Below are 20204 nucleotides of genomic sequence, written 5' to 3'. Positions count from 1 at the left end.
CTGACAGAGTATACATCTGTGAAACCATCACCACAGACAGTGCACATATCCACCATCCCCCAAAGTTTCCTCACACTCCTTTATATCCCCTGACTCCTCCCAAATACCCTCCTCACCAATCCTGCTGTCCTCAGGCAAACTGTGATCTACTTTCTGTTGCTACAGATTAGTTTGCATTTTCCAGAGTTTTATATAAATGGAATCTGCTATAGAATAGAGGTTTTTGTTCCCTCAAAATTCACATGTTGAAATCCTAACCTCTAAAGTAAGAAGGGGAGGGCGTTTGGGAGGTGATTAGGTCATGAGGGCACAGCCCTCATGAATGGGATCAGTGTCTTTATAAAAGAGACTACGGAGAGCTCCCCTGCCATGCCCATCATGTGAGGACACACAGCAAAAAGACAGCTGTTTGTGAACCAGGAAGCAGGACCTCACTAGACAGTGAATCTGCTGGTCCCTTGATCTTGGACTTCCCATCCTCCAGAACTGTGAGAAATAAATTTCTGTTTATAAGCCACCTAGTCTTTGGTATTTTGTTACAGCAGCCTGAACAGACCAAGACAGAGCATACAGCATATACTCCTTTTTTGTCTGGCTCTTTCACTAAGCATCATTATTTTGAGATTCATTCATGTTGTATCTATACATCAGTCATTCCTTTTATTGCCAAGTATGGATGTATCACAATTTGTTATCTGTTTTACCTATTTTCTCTACCACTTATTGAGTGGCCTTGAGTAGGTCTCCTCCCCACTCAGCCTTCATTTGCACATCTATAAAATGGGGATAGCCCTGCTATCTCTTCAACCAGGCTGTTGGGAGGATCTGACAAGACTTGATATGCAATGCTCTATAAAGAACCAAGGAGAGACTTCCCTGGTGGCACAGCGGTTGAGAATCCGCCTGCCAGTGCCGGGGACACGGGTTTGAGCCCTGGTCCGGGAGGAGCCCACGTGCCATGGAGCAACTAAGTCCGTGCACCACAACTACTGAGCCTGTACTCTAGAGCCTGCAAGCCACAACTACTGAAGTCTGCGCGCCTAGAGCCCGTGCTCCTCAACAAGAGAAGCCCCCACTTGCCGCAACTAGAGAAAGCCCGCACACAGCAACAAAGACCCAATGCAGTCAAAAACAAATACATTTAAAAAAAAAAGAACCAAGGAGAGCTCTGTTCGGGATGGAGGGGGCCACACATCTTATCTGCTAAGGCAACTGTGTCTGAACTTCTCCCCAAACCATCCCAAGAAGAGAACAGGCCCTGAAGCCCTGGAGAGCCACTGGAGGGGTATGAACAGGAGAGTGACACAATTTTGGTTTACAACTTTACAATTTCACTCTGGCTGTTCTGCTGCCTATAGACTGCAGAGTACACAAGGGTGGAAGCAGGGACACCACTTAGGAGGCCACTGTAGTGATCCAGGTTCTAAGGGATATGCTGACGGTGTGGACTAGGATGGAAGTAGAGGATAGCATTGGATTGGAAATAGAGTCAACAGAACTAGGTCATGGCTTAGCTGATGGAGATGATGATGATGAGTAACTTTCATCCCTTCCCCCTCTAAAACCCAGCACTGGGTTCCTGACTAAACGACTGGGAAGATGAGAGATACACTATGAGGATGGGGAAAACTAAGGGCTGACCAGGTTTGAGGTTCCACTTTGGACATGGTCATACTGGGACATATCCAAGTGCATATGTGAATCTGTGCTGGCCCAGAGATAAGACTCCAGATGCCTTCCTCACATATGGGAAAGGGCAGTATCAGCTAGGGAGAGCTCACTCTGAGCTCTGAGGCCTCTTTATATTTGGAAGTCAGAAAGAGGTGGAAGTGGGCAGTACCAGAGTGGAGAGAAGAGATGATCATGATCTCTGAGACAAGAAGAGGTGAGCATCTCCAGACGAGGGAGAGAGGGAAAGTGAGGGGCTTGTAAGGGCACAGACCAGGCCCACTCTGGTAATATCAAACTCTGTTAATGGTGCAAGAATATCCCTAACCACAAGAATCCAACCTTCTAAGAGAAGTGGGTACCCACCCTCAGGAGGCCCCCAGGCAAGTGAAAAAATTGAATTAGAAATTTAAAATCATCCTTCAAATAACAGGCCCAGATGACTTCACTGGTGAATTGTATCAAGTATTTTAAAAAATACTAATTCTTCACAAACTCTTAGAGAAATAAGTAGGAAACACTTCACTCATTCTATAAGGCCAGTATCAAAGGCCAAAGACATCACAAGAAAAGAGAACTACAGAAAATAGCTCTCTAGTGAACACAGATGCAGAATCTACTCTTAAAAAATCATCAAACCATCCAGCAACATAAAAAGGATTACACACCATTACTAAGTGAGATTTATCCCAGGAATTCAATGTTGGGTCAACATCTTGAAAATTAATTAATATTATATACATATTAATAGCTTAAAGGACAAAAACCACATGATGATCTCAATAGGTACAGGAAAAGCATTTGATAAAACCTAACACCCATTCATGACAAAAACTTCTTCAGGGCTTCCCTGGTGGCGCAGTGGTTGAGAGTCTGCCTGCCAATGCAGGGGACACGGGTTCGTGCCCCGGTCCGGGAAGATCCCACAGGCCGCAGAGCGGCTGGGGCCGTGAGCCATGGCCGCTGAGCCTGCACGTCCGGAGCCTGTGCTCCGCAACGGGAGAGGCCACAACGGTGAGAGGCCCGCGTACCGCAAACAAACAAACAAAACTTCTTCAACTTGAAAAGAGACATTGATAAAAAATCCACAGCTTAACATTAATGGTGAAGGACTAAATGTTTAATGTTTTCCTCCCTCAGACTGAGAACAAGGCAAGAATGTCCACTTGTGCAACTTCTACACAACACTGTACTGGAGGTTCTTTTTTTTTTTGGCCAGGCCGCGCAGCTTTCAGGATCTCAGTTCTGCAACCAGGGATTGAACCTGGGCCACAGCAAGTCTTAACCACTAGGTCACCAAGGAACTCCCTGTACTGGAGATTCTAGCCAGTGCAACAAAGCAGGAAAAAATTAAAGACTTCCAGATTGGAAAGAAAAAAAGTTCAACTGTCTTTATTCACAGATGACATATCATGCATGTAGAAAATCCCAAGGAATACACATACACAATTTTTGTTTTTAAAAGATAAAATCTAATAGGGAGTTCCCTGGGAGTCTACTGGTTAGGTTTCAGCACTTTCACTGCTATGGCCCGGGTTCAATCCCTGGTTGGGGAACATCCTTCAAGCCACGTGGCGCAGCCAAAAAAAAAGAAAAGAAAAACTAATAGATAAGTTTAGCAAGGTCACAGGATATAAGATCAATATACAAAAAAACAATGGTATTTCTATATACCAGCACCAAAAAAACCCCCAAATTAAAATTAAGCAAGCACTTCCATCCACAACAGCACAAAAACAAAAATACTTAGGATCAATTTAACAGAAGGAAGTGTAACACTCATACAACAAAAATGGCAAAATATTGCTAAGAAAAATAGAGGAAGATCTAAACAAATGACATTCCATGTTCATGGATTGGAAGACTTTGTATTGTCAGTATGGTAATTTTCCCCAAATGAACTATAAATTCAACACAATATCTATTAAAAACCCAGAAAACTTTTTGTAGAAATTGACAAGCTGACTTATAAAAGCTATATGGGAATGCAAAGTACCTAAAATATTCAACAGAATTTTTAAAAAGAACAAAGTTGGAGAAATTACATTATCTAATTTTAAGACTTACTTTAAAGCTGGAAAACTCAGTAGCATACAATCAGTGTGGTATTATTGGCTCATGGACAGGCATAGAGATCAATGAAACAGAATTGAGAGTCTAGAAGTAGAAGTAAACACTTATATTTATGGTTAACTGATTTCAACAAAGGTACCAAATCAATGGAAGAAGAGATAGCCTTTACAACAAATGTGCTGGGACAAATGGATATCTACGCACAAAAAAAGATGAATTTTAAAATTAACTCAAATGGATTATATACCTACACAAGAGCTAAAATTATAAAACTTCTAGAAGAATTTCTTCATGACCTTGGGTTGGGCAAAAGCTCTTAAGATATGACACCAAAAAGCACAATCCATAAAAGAAATAACTGATAAAACTAAACTTAATCAAAATTAAAAACTTCTACAACATTATTAAGACACTATTAGGAAAATAAAAAGACAAGCCACAGACTGGGAGAAAATATTTGCAAATCATTTATCTGATAAAGAATTTGTATCCAGAATGTGAAGAATTCTTTAACTCAATAAGACGTATGACCCAATTTAAAAATGGGGAAGTTTTCAGTAGATATTTTACTACAGATAGACAAATGGCTAACAAGAACATGAAAAGAGGCTCAAAAACTATTAGTTGTTAGACAAGTGCAAATTGTCAGTTTCTTAAAAGGTTAAACATAAACTTACCGTACGTATGACCCAGCAATTCCACTCCTAGGAATATATTCGAGGAATGAAAATATATGTCACACAAAAACTTGTACATAATAGCAGTACTATTCATAAAAGCCCTAAACTGGAAACAATCTAAATATTCATCAACTGGTAAAAAAAAAATGGATAAACAAAATGTGGTATATCCATACAGTGGAATACTATTCAGAACAATAAAATAAAAAGAACAAACTACTGATATATTCTATGACATGAATGAATTTCAAAAACATTATTCTAAGGAAAGAAGCCAGACAAAGAAAACCACATATTGTACGATTCCATTTATATGAAACATCTAGAACAGGGGAATCTATAGAGACAGAAAGCAAAACAGTGGTTGCCCAAGGACGGGGGTGAGAATGGGGACTGTGTATGGGCACGAGGAAACTTTATGGATTGATGAAAATAGTATAAAATGGGGCAGTGGTAACGGTTGCACAACTCTGCACATTTACTACAAACTACTGAACTGCACTTACAATGAGTGAATGTTAAGGTATGTAAATTATACCTCAATAAAATTGTAAAAAAAACAACAAAAAAACAACAGTGATGCAAAACAAAGGGAAACTAGGAAGCATGATTAGGTGAACTATGAATCTGGCTATACCTGACCTCAAACTCGTCAAGAAACATAATGGTTGTGTCTCTTCCATGTGTCCGGTATTGGTACACAATAGTGGAGACTCTTGAGGAGCTCACCATCTAGTGGGTGAGACAAGCAAACAGGCCACTGCCCTGCTGGGATACAGTCAGGGACAAGTATGGAGGATAAGTACTAGGCTGACCAGAGATGCCAGACCACCGCAGCCTTCTATGTCACGCTAGGTAGTTTGGGTTTTTATCCTGAACTGCAAACCTAGAAAAAGAGAATTAAATAGGGAACTGAGCTCCGTTAGAGGAAAACATTTGTGTATCACTAGAGATGAAATAGGAAACAGTAAGCCTGGGATAATTTCTGTAAGAACTGTGAGATTCCCTTGCATTTTTCCATTGGGTAATGTTATGTTATTGTGAGCAGCAGTAAAAACCAGTACTGTTGATCTTTGGGGTGAAGAGGAGTGGGCTCTGCTGCTAGCTGGGAAAGCAGAGGAGTTCAAAGAACAACAACAAAGAAATGGAAAGTCAAGCAGATGAGTCTAGCTAAAGTTCACTGGTCCACTCTCTACCCATGAGCTCTTTGGTTCTAGCAAAGGGGTGTAGGTTACATGGAAAGAGCTGTTAATACTTTAGAGGCATTTGACCTTTCTCCCACAGTAGAGCCCACAGATAATCTAGTTTCCTCTGTTTCAACACAAAGGTACCTGTTTCCATAATCCAAACAGGGTTCTTCTCTTTCTCTCGCTGCTCAGTCTGCTTCTCGAAGGCCATCACAGTATTGGGCAGCAGACCTCCACACTCGGGGCATGGAGGCTGGATGGATCAGCTGCTCCAGAGGACGAAGACACTGCTTTCCTCAGGTGAACTGGACTGTGAATGTGGAGATCTGGTCTCAATTCTTGACGATACTACCAGTTAGTTGATGAATCAGGTCAGTTACTCAGCCCTTCTGAGACAATTTATGCTAAAATGAGCTATGTCACCTATTGCACAGAGGTTACTAAGAGGACCAAGTGAGAATCAACAGTGTTTATATGTGAAACATGCTGGGGGGTGTATGCGGGAGTGACATACCCTTCCAAAAACGTTTTTAAAAAGTTATCATCCAGGGTTTCCCTGGTGGCGCAGGGGATAAGAATCTGCCTGCCAATGCAGCGGACACGGGTTCGATCCCTGGTCTGGGAAGATCCCACCTGCCGCGGAGCAACTAAGCCCACGAGCCACAACTACTGAGCCTGCGCTCTAGAGCCCGTGTGCCACAACTAACTGAAGCCCGCGTGCCTACAGCCCATGCTCCGCAACGAGAGAAGCCACTGCAACGCGAAGCCCGCGCACTGCAACCAAGAGTAGCTCCCGCTCGCCGCAACTAGAGAAAGGCCATGTGCAGTGAGGAAGACCCAACACAGCCACACACACACAAAAAGTTGTCATCCAAGAGTACAACCATTACCCACTGGATGAGGCTGACCATAAGCTGACTTTTGGAAGTGTGCATGAAGAGTTTCCTAAAATCCACCACCACAGTAACCAGGATGCAATCTCAGGAAGGCAGATCTGGAATGTGGCTCTATCTGGGAAAGAGGAAACTAAACACTGGAGTCTGGTTCTCACACCGGGATGAGCATACCAACCATGGTGGAAACTTGCCTGCACAAGGGCCTGAGCTACACCCCAGCCCTAGGGAATTGGCCTCTGGGGAGGGTTCTACAAGTCAATCTGTGGTTTAAAAAATTTCCAGTGACTTTTATGTGCACCAAAGCTAAGCACCTCTGGCTTGGAGGTATAAAAAAGGAGCTGGGGGTTTTGGCTCCAGGTGGTCACAGGCAGTCACATTCCACTTAGGAACTCTAGGAGCTTTATGGCAGGGAGTGAAGAAAGGGGGAAATCCAAGAGAAGTGGTGATCCGGACAGGAGCAAATATGCAACACACTCATGAAGTCTTTTGCATATATTTTTCATCAGAACCCATTCTTATAAAATATACACGTCTCTCCAAAGACTACTTTTGCCATGCTCTTGGGCTTTTTGCTTATTTTCACAGAAATATTTTCACTTTGTCCAATATTTTTGCACTGAATTACGATAAAAATATGATTTACCTCTAATTAAAAAAAAATAAAATCAGGAAAGGGCAAGAAGATATTAGGAGTGTACTCTTTATTTCTCTTTGGTTTCTTAACACAAAAGACATGCGTTCTATAAATAAAAGGAATTAAGATTTTTCTGGGAAACAATAAATTGGGGGGAGGGGGAATCGGAATTCCTACCTACTCACATCTCTGTGGCCAAGTCAAAAGGCTGGACTTCAGCTCCCATCCTGGCTTTGCTCTCGGATGAAACCCAGAAGAGAAGGTTCCTTGTGTTATCTAAGGGGAAATACCCTAGGACAGAGAATGCCACAGTCCTCTGCTCAGAGCTGGGCCAGACCCCAAGGTTCACTGTCCACAGTATCTGCCCTATACCCTTTTCACAATACCTATGGGTGGCATCTCTTCTTTTCATGGTTTTACTGGAAAGGCTCTAACACCAAAGGGTCAGACCAGCCACCTGTAAACAGTCATCACCGTCAGACTGAGGAACCAACTGTGGAGAGTGTGAAAATGTTAGTGTTTGCTCACTTGTGCTCAGAGCCCAGATCAAGGCACTGGCTTCACCTTACTTGGAAACACTGACCCCAGGTGGAGCAGTGTAACTTCTACACCAGGAGGTGGGAGTAGATGTAGGAAGGCTATCACAAGAGCAGCAGATCATGGGAAAATGATCTCTCAACCCCAATGGCAAAATCTGGGTCAGCATCCTAAGGACCTGGTGAGGTCCACTGGCTGATTCTTAACACATTCACAACCCAGGTTTGTCAGTGCTGTTGCAAATTCACAAAAGAAAGGGGCTTATAATAATAAGACAAGCACTGATAACTCCTCTCCAACAGGAAACACAGACCCCACCCTCCTTCCAAGTCTACCTCTAACAGGCAAACCGACAGGGAGCGAGAAATGCCAGAGCTCTACCACAAGCCCAGGCTAAACTATATCAGACTGTTAAGTCTTTTAAAATAAAAACATCATTTTCAAGTGCTTTTAGCAGAGGCCCAGCTCCTAAGTGGCAGGTAACAAAGGTACTTCCCTCTGGAAACATGGCGATTGCACACACTGGTAAACCTCACAGTCCCAGGGTAGGAGAGACGTCTCAGGTGTCACATTGTGCCTTTCTGAACAGGCCCAGGACACCCAGGCAGGCAGCGATGGGCAGGAGACCAACCAAGTAGAGATTGGGACCCTGAGACCCAATCTTGCATTGGAAATGTATCCTCTTTTAGTCTCTACTGGAAGAATTTTGGAAAACCAAATTTTGGCAGCAGCAGTTGAAGGACAGCTCCACTGCCCAGTGCACTGGTAAGAGAAGAGTCCTCCTGTTGGGGTCCCACTGTGCAGCATCAAGGTCCCATCCAGGGAGGAGGAAGGAGGAGCATGGAGTCTCTTCAAGAGGTCATTAGCTAAGATCATAGGAAGAAATATAAAATCTGTTCTTTGCAGCAGCAAGAGATTCTTTCGGCTTTTAGTTCTTTATGTCATAAAGCCAGCTTTGCTAGAATATAAAGGTCCACCTTGCTGGTCAGTCTGCCAAGGGCTGGAGGGGAGACCAGACCCCTGGAATTGGCGAGTAGATGAAGGAGCAGCGGACTGGCAGGGTAGATAAGGTTACTGGACCAAGCCAGCCGTGGCTGGTGGAAGGACCAAGTCTCTGGTTAGGTTCTAGAGGTACAAATGGTCAATGTACCTCAGAAGCATCACGATGAAGAAAACTATCCAAGAATGATAGATGGGCAAATGAGAATCTGGCCAGACCTGCTGTTTCCTGCTGGTCAAATAAGGAAGGAATGAAAGTGGGGTGGGAATCTGCATGAGTGCCATGGTGGCAGTGGGAGATAACCACAGGGGCATCTGGAGCCTCCAGCGACAAGCTGGGAGCTCCCACCTAGAAGAGTGGCAATAACTTAGCCAACTCGCTAAGCCTACGATTAAAAAAGTCCTCTGATAGTGGGTGTGAAGACAAACCCCACGAGCACCTTGCTATAGGACTGGTCGAGTGCGCACTGATTCTGGACACACAGGGGCTCAGAGGGAACCCCGAGTGCCATGCGAGGCCTTAGGACCCTGGGATCCGAATGTGGGAGCGGATACCACCCTTTTCACGTTGGGTGGTTTTCCATTTAAACACATATTTGCCTCTAGTGTCTTTTATGTTTTCTTCTTGCAAAAAAATGTTCACTTTAAAAAATTATTTTTCTTTTCAGTTTCTTTCAAGTGTTTCTTTAACTTTCCTTCAGTTTCTTTCAAGTATCTTTTATCCTCTCCCTCTGTTTCTCCTGAACAAGATGAAAAAGACCTCGCTGAAATCCCAAAATTAGACACAGTAAAAGCTTCTGTTCTTCGTGCTTACTCAGCAATGCAGACAAAATTCTCGGTGCACTCGGATGGAAGGAGGAGGTGCGTGTGTGCAACCAGCACTGCCGTGGCTGCAGCCTCACAGTGAGGACAACCCGGCCTGTGTCCCTCCTCTCCCACCCACACCCCACAGTTTCCAACACACTTGGCCACTGAAGCCACCCCATCGCAAACTGGCCACAACATAGCTGGCAAGCAGTAGGCAAGGAGTGTCAGATGGAAGACACTCTGCAGATGGGCGACCCACAGAGCTGTGGCAGGTGGGAGCTGGGCTTGGATGGAGCCTGTGGACATGTGGACCAGCAAAGCAGTCCTGTGTCACCACCTGCGGGACCCAGACGGGCTTCTGTCCCACGCTGTGCATCTTGATGACCTAGGCCTGAAGGTCACAAGGGCTGCATAGGGAGGGAGGACTTAAGCACCTGGAAAAACTGTACCTCTGGCGAGCTCACATTTCACCCTGTCTTCTGGTCCACCACCTCTTCCGAGGGGGACTAACCCTGGAAGGAAGTGCCTGTGTTTGTACCAGATCCCTACTCCACCACATCCCACCCTTCGCCTTAGATGGTGAGGAGAGGGATGCAGCCCACACCGACCCCTCCCTCGTGACATGCCATGGGGGCCATAAATGTCCAGCGGTCCGTGTCTGGGTCGTACATCTCCACCGAGCTCAGGTTCGACTGTCCGTCGTAGCCCCCCACGGCGTAGAGCCGCCCACAGCTGGCCACCAGGGAGACCCGGCTCCGGCGTGTGTGCATGGGGACTATCAGGCACCACTGGTCCGCCACAGAGCTGTACACCTCGGCGATGCTGAGGAAGCCCGAGCCGTCGTAGCCCCCGCACACAAACATCTTGCTTCCCAGGGATGCAGCTCCGTGCCGGCAGCGCTTGTTGAGCATGCCGGCCGCCGGGTGCCAGGTGGCTGTGTGGTGGTTGTAGTGCTCCACCTGCAGCGGGGAGAGAGGTGCAGGTTCGGGACAGTCAAAGCCAAAGCTTGGTCACCGGTGGCCCACCTGGCATCAGGCCCCAGGGGGAGGCCTGGGGACAAGGAGCTCTGCCAGTGTGTGCTCTGCCCCTGATGCCCAGTTTCCTCAGCTGCGCACCTGCTCATGGGCTTATAGGGACAGGTGAGAGAGAGATGGCCTAACCTGACCAGTTCTGTTTACACCTGAGGAAACAAATCAAGGAGTTGCCCAGGATGCACTGCTATGTAGTGACAGAGCTGGGATGAGAGTAGGGTCTCCTGAGATCCGTGCACAGTGTGTTCCCTCACAGCACTGACTGACTTTGGAGTGACCAGTAAGTGGCTCTCGAGATTTTTTTAAAAGAATAAATGCAATTTCAAACAAATTATCCAGAAGAATGCAACTATTTGAAAATTCACCCTCTGTACATGACTGGGCTTACTTTGGGCAGGAATTTCACCGGGTCTCACGCAGCATCTGCTGGGGAACTGAACAGGGTGGGGGTGTGGGTGGTATGGCCACACCCTACCTCTCTCCTTTGTGCACACTGGTTCCCATTCTTGGAAGCATTTCGGAGCATGTGGCAGATGGCCTGAGGCCTCTAGATGACACCTTACCTAGCAATGGCAAGGCTGAGGCTTTTTCCAAAGAATATCCTTTCAAAATAACTCTCAAAGATAGCAAGAGTGGGTGCCCTTAGCCCCGGAGGAGCCCAGACTCACACTATTGAAGATCTGCAAACCGTCATGGCCGCCCGACACGTATATCCTGCCCTCAAAGACTGTAACCCCTGCAGCACTGCGATTGGAGCTCATCGGGGTCACCACAGTCCACCTTCAGGAAAGAGGCAAAGTAGAAGGGGAGCCATGAGATTTGGTGCTCCTGTCCTCCCAAGACAGCTTAGAAGGATTCAGGGGAACTGTGCTGTGCTCCGTCTCACCCTGGACAATCTCCCCACTTCCTATCGCCTCCCACACCACCTCTGCTAAGGGCTCACTCTGGCTGCCGCCTCTCACTTTAAGCTTCGGGCCCATAGCTGGTCATCTCTGCCGGCACTCAAAATTAGCATTGCCCAAGCAAGACCTCTCTGACATATCTGCTCCTCCATCACACTCCCTGGTCTCGATAATGGGACCACTAGCTACCTAGTTGCTATACTTATAATCTCAGCATCTTTATGACCTCTTCTCCATCGTCCTCAACATTCTGTCGTCACCACGACCCTCCTGGTTTGCTTCCTAGTCACTGCTTGTCCCCATCCCACTACTGCTGCCCTAGCTCTGGCCTCTCACTGGACCACTGCAACAGTCCCCTTACAGGTGGCCTGGCTTTCAGACCATCCCCATTCCGATCCTGCACAGCACGTCCTCTAGTGAGGACTCCTGTTTCCCCTAAGGCAGACTCCAAGTTCCTTAATGTGGTTCTTTACCACTTGGTCCTCATCCACTTTCCAGCTTCGCCTCCTGCCATGCGCCCCCCACACCTGCTCCTCAACCACACACAGCTCTTTCTTATCTCCAAGCCTCTCTTCCTGCTGTCCCCCCACCTGGGATGCACGTCTCCCACTATCCACGATGGGTCTCCCCTTAGAAGACATCTCTGCAACCTGACTCTCCCCCCCAGCTGTGGGGAAGATGAAAGCACTCCCCACTCTGTGCCCAAGAGCTCTAGACATAGGCACCCAAGGGAGGACGATCACCTTGTGCTGTGGCCCCAACAGACTAGGTGCTACTTAAGGATCTGAGACACCCTGCTCGCTGCCCGATATATAGTAAGTTGATTAAGTGAATGGAATATTGGCTTAAAAGCACTGTGATGAATCCATTCTACTAATGTGCTTATATTGTTATAGCAAAAGCAGATTCAAATACTGAAATGAAGAACTCGGGCTAACCTTGCCAGTGTTTTCCAAAGAGTGTTCCGCAAAATAAGTCTACCAGATGGTGATAGGTGTTAGATAAAATGAAGTTAAAGAGGTTTCTCTGCCGCATAATTTTTCAGTCTTTAAAATAGTAATATGTATTATGGGAAGATGAGGCCTCTGGTGGTACAGACATCGATGTTTCCCAAGCTTCTTTGAGTATCTGAAATGTAACTTTTTTTTTCCAAATCCTATCTTACCCACTTTGGAAAGGGCTGTTCATCTATTTCTCATCCCTTTTCACCTGCATTTCTACTAAAATGCGCTGATTTAGTTAAGAGGTACAGAGCATTAATAACTGTTTCCAAGTATCTAAGCAGACTGTTTTTAGAATTTATTTAATCATTCATTCATTTAACCAAACGTTATTAAATGCCTATTATGTGCAAGGTACTACAGGGGCTAAATAGGTGAGATAGTCCCTATCCTTAGAAGCATGATTAAAAGACTGCAGTTCTGATTTTTCATACTCTCTTTAGCAAGCTCCAGTTGCCCCAGGGGAGCTGGAGTCCTTACTTGTCTGTCTCAGGTGAGTAGGTCTCCACAGTGTTGAGAGAAGAGTTGCCATCATAGCCACCACAGACGTAGATCTGCCCATCCAGCACGACCGTCCCCATGGCACTGAAACAGAGGTGTCATCCCGATAGGCCTCAGACTTCTTGGGGCAACCTCTCACGCTCACTGAGAAGTAAACCTAGCCCCCAACTGCCTCTTTCTAGAACAGACCTAAATCCCAGGAATGTGACTAAGCAAAGTGTAACACTGAGGGGAAAGGAGCTGCCCTGTGGTTCCTCTTGCCTCCCGCCTCCCTGCCTGAGGTTACTTCCTCTCCCTCCTCCTCAGTCCCTGATATGCTCATCTTCCGCCCTGCCGTGCTCAGGGTCTGATTTACCTTTAAGGCCCAGGTCAAATTCCTCTCTCTCCTCCTCCAAAAGCCATCCTGCATCGCCCAGCAAGAATTACTCCCTCCCAACCCCACACTCCCAGCACAGCTCCTTTATCACAGCTCCTGTCAGTCGTCCATTCGTTCAGCACGTTTTCATCAGGCCCTCATGAGGCACACCGTCCCACGCACCAGGTTTAGAGAACTGAGCAAGCCAGACTGCTGCCCATGGGGTACCAGGAATCGACCTGCCACCTCTTAACAAGTGGGGACCTCCTGGAAGACTGGGGTCTCTATCAGTGTGACCCTGACAGTACTTAATGTGGTGCTTCATACGTAACAAGCCCTCAACATACGTTTGTTGTGTTACCTTGATTTCCCCATGCAATTCACTATAAAGTTTGACAGACATCTTTTCATTACATACATGGCCCTGCATGTCCCCTAATTTGTCTTAGTGGGTGAGGCAACAGCTTCTGTTTGTTTCGTACTTACTACACACATCAGGTGCTCCACACGTGCTATTTTCCACTCTCACCACATCCTGCATGAAGCATCACCATCACCACTGTATAGATGAGTAGCTGTGGCTTGGGGAGTCTGGGCTATCCTCTCAGGGCTGCCCAGAGAGGCATGCCTTAGATTTCAATGACACAAGTCTGATTCCCACACTGTTCATCATGCCAAGCTCTCCTAAGAATCTTCTACATAAAGCCTCATGAAAAATTAAACATGAATGCCAAGCTGCCCGATTCACTGTTTTCAAACCTGATGCTGGAGAAGATTAAAATTGAATCTGAGTGCCTAACAAATAGGAAAATAAACTATACCAGGCTTTACAGCCCCCCTTCAAATGTACACAGCAAATCAAAGTGCTACACACGATATCCCTGAACCAGCCTGAAAGAGGAAAAGGACCTGCCTTGGGAGAGGACTGAGGGAAGGTCACAAACTCACTAGACATGTCACTATCCTTCTAGAAGTGGACAAAAGTAACAATTTAGGAGTTCAACAAAAATGTGAGGAAGAATTGAGAGGTGCCACAAAACTGTGTGAGATTAACTATCAACGAAACGGTAAAAACAGTGTGAAGAGATAAGGGGAAGAAATGCTGACCAGTGTGGACTGGATAAGGCATGGGAGAAGGCTCCACGCAAGCAGCCTGGAAGACTGGAGGAGGACAGGGAATGACGGCAGAAAGGAGGTTGTCAGCAACTGGCAGGACAGAGGGTGTGTGGTTCATCAGGGGAGAAGTGACTATGAACATTTTAAGGTAGCCTGTAATTTAAAGGGGACGAAATGGAGCTGGGCCCACACTACTAGTAACAGGGCATTAACCACAGTGAGGGAAAGGGCTAGCCAGAGAGCTCCTCCCAGACAGCATTCCAAACCCTGCGACATCACAGCTAGCAAGTGGCCCAGAGCAGACACACAATGAAGAACAACTGATTGCCATCAAAGCGAAAAACGCTCTCCTGGTTGGGGATATATATGGAGCAGTGAGTCATTCGAGGCCACAGAAAGCTGCAAAGTATCCAAGGAGCAAGAAGGGGAAGCACGGAAGCAGAGGTGGGGGGTGCGGGGAGGAAGGAACCATGAGAGTGTAGCTTACGGCTTCGGGAGGAGTAGATCTTATATACATATTTTTTCTTGCAAAAACGAAGCTACTTTGGCCTTTTGTGAATCTTACTGGTACAGAGGCAGATTCCTCCCTGCTCAAGGCCACAAACAAACACTACTGAATGTGATGCACCATGTGTTTCACGGACCATGTGTGACAGTCTCATGTGGCAAAGGACTTCCACACTGAAACATGACTCTTCTCCCTGACCACATGCAGTGACTTGATCTTTTTTTTGGTGGTCACGTGATCTTACAAGTAGAAAACCCAAATCATGGCCAGACAAAGGGGTCTGTAAGGCAAATACTCAGACGAGAGAATTACAAAGCAGAAAGGCCTTTAAAGGGCAACTGGTCCAGTGGTTTACGAACTGCCCCTTTCAAAAAAAAATTTCATTTAACTTTTTCCTCCTAAAGTTGGGCATATGTCAAGGAAGCTCAATACATAAAAGGGATAAACGCAGAGCTGTTCTGGTTAAACGGGTAGGGGGCCTTGGATGGTTGTCCTACCTTCCGTTAGTTTCGTTAGAGAAACATCAGAGCGTCATCTGAAACCACAATCTGGGGGCTTCCCTGGTGGCGTAGTGGTTAAGAATCTGCCTGCCAATGCAGGGGACACAGGTTTGAGCCCTGGTCCAGGAAGATTCCACATGCCATGGAGCAACTAAGCCCGTGTGCCACAACTACTGAAGCCCGTGCGCCTAGAGCCCGTGCTCCACAACAAGAGAAGCCCACGCACTGCAACGAAGAGAAGCCCCGGCTCGCCGCAACTAGAGAAAGCCCACGTGCAGCAACAAGACCCAACGCAGCCAAAAACAAACAAACAAACAAAACACCACAATCTGGGGCGGCTACCCCAAGGGTAGGAGAACACAGAGCCTGTCCAGTTACACTCTCCCCTTCCAAAGCTCCTGCCGTCCAACCATGACAATACCCCACACACGGTTGACGTAAGGAAGGATGCTGCCAGTCACTTTGGCACTAAGAAGACTAAATGGAGGCACTATGTTTTCTTACTCAGGAAATGTGAGCAGGAGACAATTGGCTGGAAGGCGTTAAGAGAAATAAATTTGGGACTTCCCTGGTGGCGCAGTGGTTAAGAATCCGCCTGCCAATGCAGGGGACACGGGTTTGAGCCCTGGTCCAGGAGGATCCCACATGCCACAGAGCAACTCAGCCCATGTGCCATAACTACTGAGCCTGTGCTCTAGAGCCCACGTGCCTAGAGCCTGCACTCTGCAACAAGAGAAACCACCGCAATGAGAAGCCCGCGCACCGCAAGGAAGAGTAAGGCTGGCCGCAGCTAGAGAAAGCCTGCACACAGCAACGAAGACCCAATGCAGCCAAAAATAAATAAATAAATAAAGTAATTAACTAAAAAATTTCTTTAAAAAAAAAAGAGACACAATTTTTTTTTTTTTTTTTTGTGGTATGCGGGCCTCTCCCTGCTGTGGCCTCTCCTGTTGCAGAGCACAGGCTCCGGACGCGCGGGCTCAACGGCCATGGCTCACGGGCCCAGCCGCTCCGCGGCATGTGGGATCCTCCCAGACTGGGGCACAAACCCGTGTCCCTTGCATCGGCAGGCGGACCCTCAACCACTGCGCCACTAGGGAAGCCCCCAAGAGACATAAATTTGGTCCACCTCACAACTAGCTGTGTGCTCATGCCTGGGGGACATGTGGCATCCAGAAGTAAAGAGCATTGTTGTGGTTCACACACTCCCTGGTAGTGAAAGCACATGTGGGGCAGGGATCCTGGGGGAAAGAAAGTATAAAGAGGAACACCTCGGATTCCCTTTTATGACTAATAAAGTTAAATCCTCCTTACTCTTCAGGTTTTAACTTTAATCTCACCTCTTCCCTGAACTCTTCCAGATGTTCCAGCCCAGCTTCTCTCCTGCCTGGCGTCTTCCATAATACAAACCTTTAGTCCTTACCTGGCACTTAAATAATAATACAACTTCCACACATCCCTGTCTTCCCTATCTTGTCTCCCCAAGTTCCTCAAAGGACAAGGCAGGGGTTTTACTTTTAAGCAGACGGGGGCTGGCTTCCAGGAGGTACGGGCAGTGGCTGGCCTGGCTGCAGGGGATGCCCAGGCTGAAGCTAGCGTCTACTTTATAATGTGCCCTGCTTGTCTAGCATGGTGCCCCCTAGATGCCTGGTGTGTATGCTCAGGACATACAGACCGGCTCCCAGAATACCTTCTCTTGCTATTCATGCTCCCCACTCGGGTCCACGTGTCCGTCTCTGGGTTGTAGACCTCCACAGTGCTCAGCCGCAGCTGGCCGTCATACCCCCCGATGGCATAGAGGAGTCCGTTCACCACGGCCACACCGACACGGCTGCGGGCTGTGGTCATGGGATGGCACTTCTCCCAGCGATTGGCGATGGGGTCAAACACTTCCACCACATTCAGGGAATCACCTGCATAAAAATTTGCTACTCAAATTAAAACAAATGAGACCGCTCGTTTAGATCACAGCTGTTGCGCAATGATTATACGGAATGTTCAACTCCGTCCTATCAGCTCTTCCCGCAGAAATTACTCAAGCCAGGAGGGCCCACTAAGAAACTGCAGCCATGATAACCTCAAACTTAATTCTTTAAGGAAAATCAGAATCAGACAGGAGGCATTTATTTACTTTCTAGAGAGGGCAGTTTTAAGTTGCATGGAGGTTCTTCACCTGCTTAAAGGCAGAGGTGAAAGCAAATGGAACCACTATTTCCCCGACACAGAGCAGGAGATGGCTTCCAATGCGACTCTCACTTCCTAGCGGTGACCCTGGGCAAGTTGCTTTGTATCCCCATCTTCTGTTCTCACATGTGAAATAATCTCCATAGCAGAGTTCCCATGAGGATTAAATGATATAATATGTAAAACACCTAGCACAGTTCTAGAATATACCAAGTGCTCAATAAATAGTAGTCACAGAAGCAAGGAATAATAACTCCAACCCTACCGTTTTCATCAGTTTTTTAAGATCAAACAAAATAACCCCCTCCCTGTTTTATTCTGCTTTGGGACACTCAGCACCTGCCACGCTCTAGCATTTACTAGTTGAGGACTTACCTTTCCCAAGTCATATGGTTAACAGGTAGCGTAGGCCAGTACCCACCTCCCATTAACTTTCAATTAAAAACGAAACTGCCCAGGACTGCCCACCAGCTCCCCACCTCCCACTAGCTCCCCACCTCCCACAAGCTTGGGCTGACTCTGAAAAGGCCTGGCCTTCACATCCGAGGTGACGACTCCCTGTGCCACTGCACTGCAAGGATTTAGGTTGTCTCCACTGCCCTCTCCTAGACTGCTACTGCCCTGCAGTGGTGCCTGGGGTGGGCAGGAGTGGGGGTGCCCCATGGAGGTTTCCTGAAAACTTGACTGTATGATACAAGAACTGCCAATAATACACGGACTACAAGGCATGTGGGTTTCACTGGAGGTAAGAGGTGAAGAGTAAAAAGTATTGATAGTGCAGACCGTGCGTATTTGGAGAATCTTCCTTCTTATGGTGACACTCTCACAGTCTAAGCCCAGAGATCCACATGACCGAATGTGATTAGCCTGGTAACAGAATTGGGTGTCTGATTATGTCCTATCCAAAGCTGAGTAAATCCCATAGGTGACGTGATATTAGGGGAAGAGTGCAGGCTCAGGAACCAGGACCTGAGTTCTAGTCCTTGCTCAGCCAAAAGACTTGTGTGAACATAGATGAAGTTCTCTGGGCCTTGACTTCCCCATTGTGAAGGAAGGGGGCCAGGCCCCTGGGGTTTCTAAAGGTCCCTTTTGCGTTGATATTCTGCTTCAATGGTATTAATATCTGACATGCGCTAACTGCAGAACAATTATATAAAATCAAGAGGGATAAAGATGGTGACATGCAAGGGGGAGGAAGCAGAGGGCCAGGCTAGGTTGTTTGGTGCTTCTTCAACCACGGCGTCCAAGACAGGGTTCTACAAAGGGGAGCTGCAAGATACCTGCTGAGTTGAGGCCCCCCACGGCATAGATGAGCCCAGCGATAGATGTGCAGCAGCGAGGCCGAGTTCTGAAAGCTGGCAGGTGGGGCCGGCGCTCTGGCATGAGGTGATAGTCCTTTGCTTCATCCACCAGGTCCCTGGAATAAAGTGCAAGATGCTAGGACAAGGGGGTATTCTCTCCACTTGGCCCACATTTGTAGGTCTGAGCCTGGCTCCCCCAACCACAACTGCAGGGGAAACATGGGAGGAGAAGCCTCCTGGAAGGTTTGGTCTCAAAGAACCCAGGTGAGTCCAGGGGAAACTATACACAGCTATTGGGACATGCTCAGCATTGGAGGGGCAAGATGAGCAGAGCCCATCTCTGTTAGTTTAATAGAAGAAAAACAGGGTGTTCCCTAAAATAGCTAGCCTTGGGGAGGTTCAACAAGCTGCTCACATCCTGTTGCCACTCAGACCCAGCTCTTCCTCTCCATCCCTATGGCTCACACCCAGCAATTAACCATCTCACCTGGACTGTGGCAGCAGAAGCCAACTGCTCCTGAGAGATCTCCCTGCCTCCAGCCCTACCCCTCCATTCCAGCCTCCACACTGGGGTCCAAGCTGGTTTTCTAAGACCCTTCGATAACTGCCCACTGCCTACAGAACAAAGCTCAAACTCCCCAACAGCACCCTTGAGACTGCTCATCACAGGGTCTCAGCTACCTCCAGCCACACCTCCACCCCTCCCTGACACACACACTTTCACGCTGCGTGGACCACGCCACTGACTCCCTCCTGAACCAGTTGTGAATATGAGGAGCAGTTTGAAGGAAGATGCGTATTTTCCTCTGCTGCTCTACTTTTATAACAATCCTTCTACAGGGCTGCAGTCTCCTGAGCTGTTTTGGTGGCTCTGCTGCACCCTGTTGTTTTTGATTTACTCTCGGTAACACCTTTGCATGCTGCTAAACATGCCCCACCCCTGCCCATCACTGTAGCTGGGCAGACCCACCTGAGGCCAGCACACTGACTAATGTTTACTGAAGAGGATGAGGAGCCCCAGGAAGTCACCAATAAGTCAGCTGCTGGTGTGGACAGGGTCCGGGCAGGCAGTATAGATGCCTGTAGGTCCATAAACAGCTCAATGGAAGGAGATGCTTGAAAATCCTCAAATAACTTAGGGGAGGAAGCCCCTTTTGCCTTGATGCTCCCATGAGGCACATTTCTTTGCCCAAAGGTGAGAGACTCAGGCTCTTCCAGGTTCTAGACAGAAGGCAGATCAATCTGTGTGCTGTGAATTAAGAACGACCACTCCAGGGCTTCCCTGGTGGCACAGTGGTTGAGAGTCCGCCTGCCGATGCAGGGG

The 20204-nt window shown here is 47.3% G+C and overlaps 1 protein-coding gene across 2 annotated transcripts in view; it reads right to left on the bottom strand.

Moving 5' to 3' along the window:
- Positions 1-7188: 7188 nt before the first annotated feature.
- The window catches only part of KLHL18 (kelch like family member 18), a 53943-nt gene continuing 40927 nt past the window's right edge, over positions 7189-20204 (bottom strand). Inside the window, exons 6-10 of one of the 2 annotated variants that reach the window (XM_007470269.1) lie at positions 18860-18996; positions 17086-17308; positions 12896-13000; positions 11181-11292; positions 7189-10440 (exon numbers count right to left, since the gene is read on the bottom strand). In XM_007470269.1, the coding sequence (XP_007470331.1) occupies positions 10054-10440; positions 11181-11292; positions 12896-13000; positions 17086-17308; positions 18860-18996 (964 nt within the window). In that variant the 3' untranslated portion in view covers positions 7189-10053. Of the gene's footprint in view, positions 10441-11180; positions 11293-12895; positions 13001-17085; positions 17324-18859; positions 18997-20204 lie in introns of both variants that reach the window. The other variant, XM_007470268.1, reaches the window with a different exon arrangement.

This window comes from Lipotes vexillifer, unplaced genomic scaffold (genome assembly GCF_000442215.2).
Source record: "Lipotes vexillifer unplaced genomic scaffold, Lipotes_vexillifer_v1.1 scaffold942, whole genome shotgun sequence".
NCBI lineage: Eukaryota > Metazoa > Chordata > Mammalia > Artiodactyla > Lipotidae > Lipotes > Lipotes vexillifer.
Note: the sequence above shows the minus strand (reverse complement) of the source record. Positions and strands in the feature narration are given on the sequence as shown.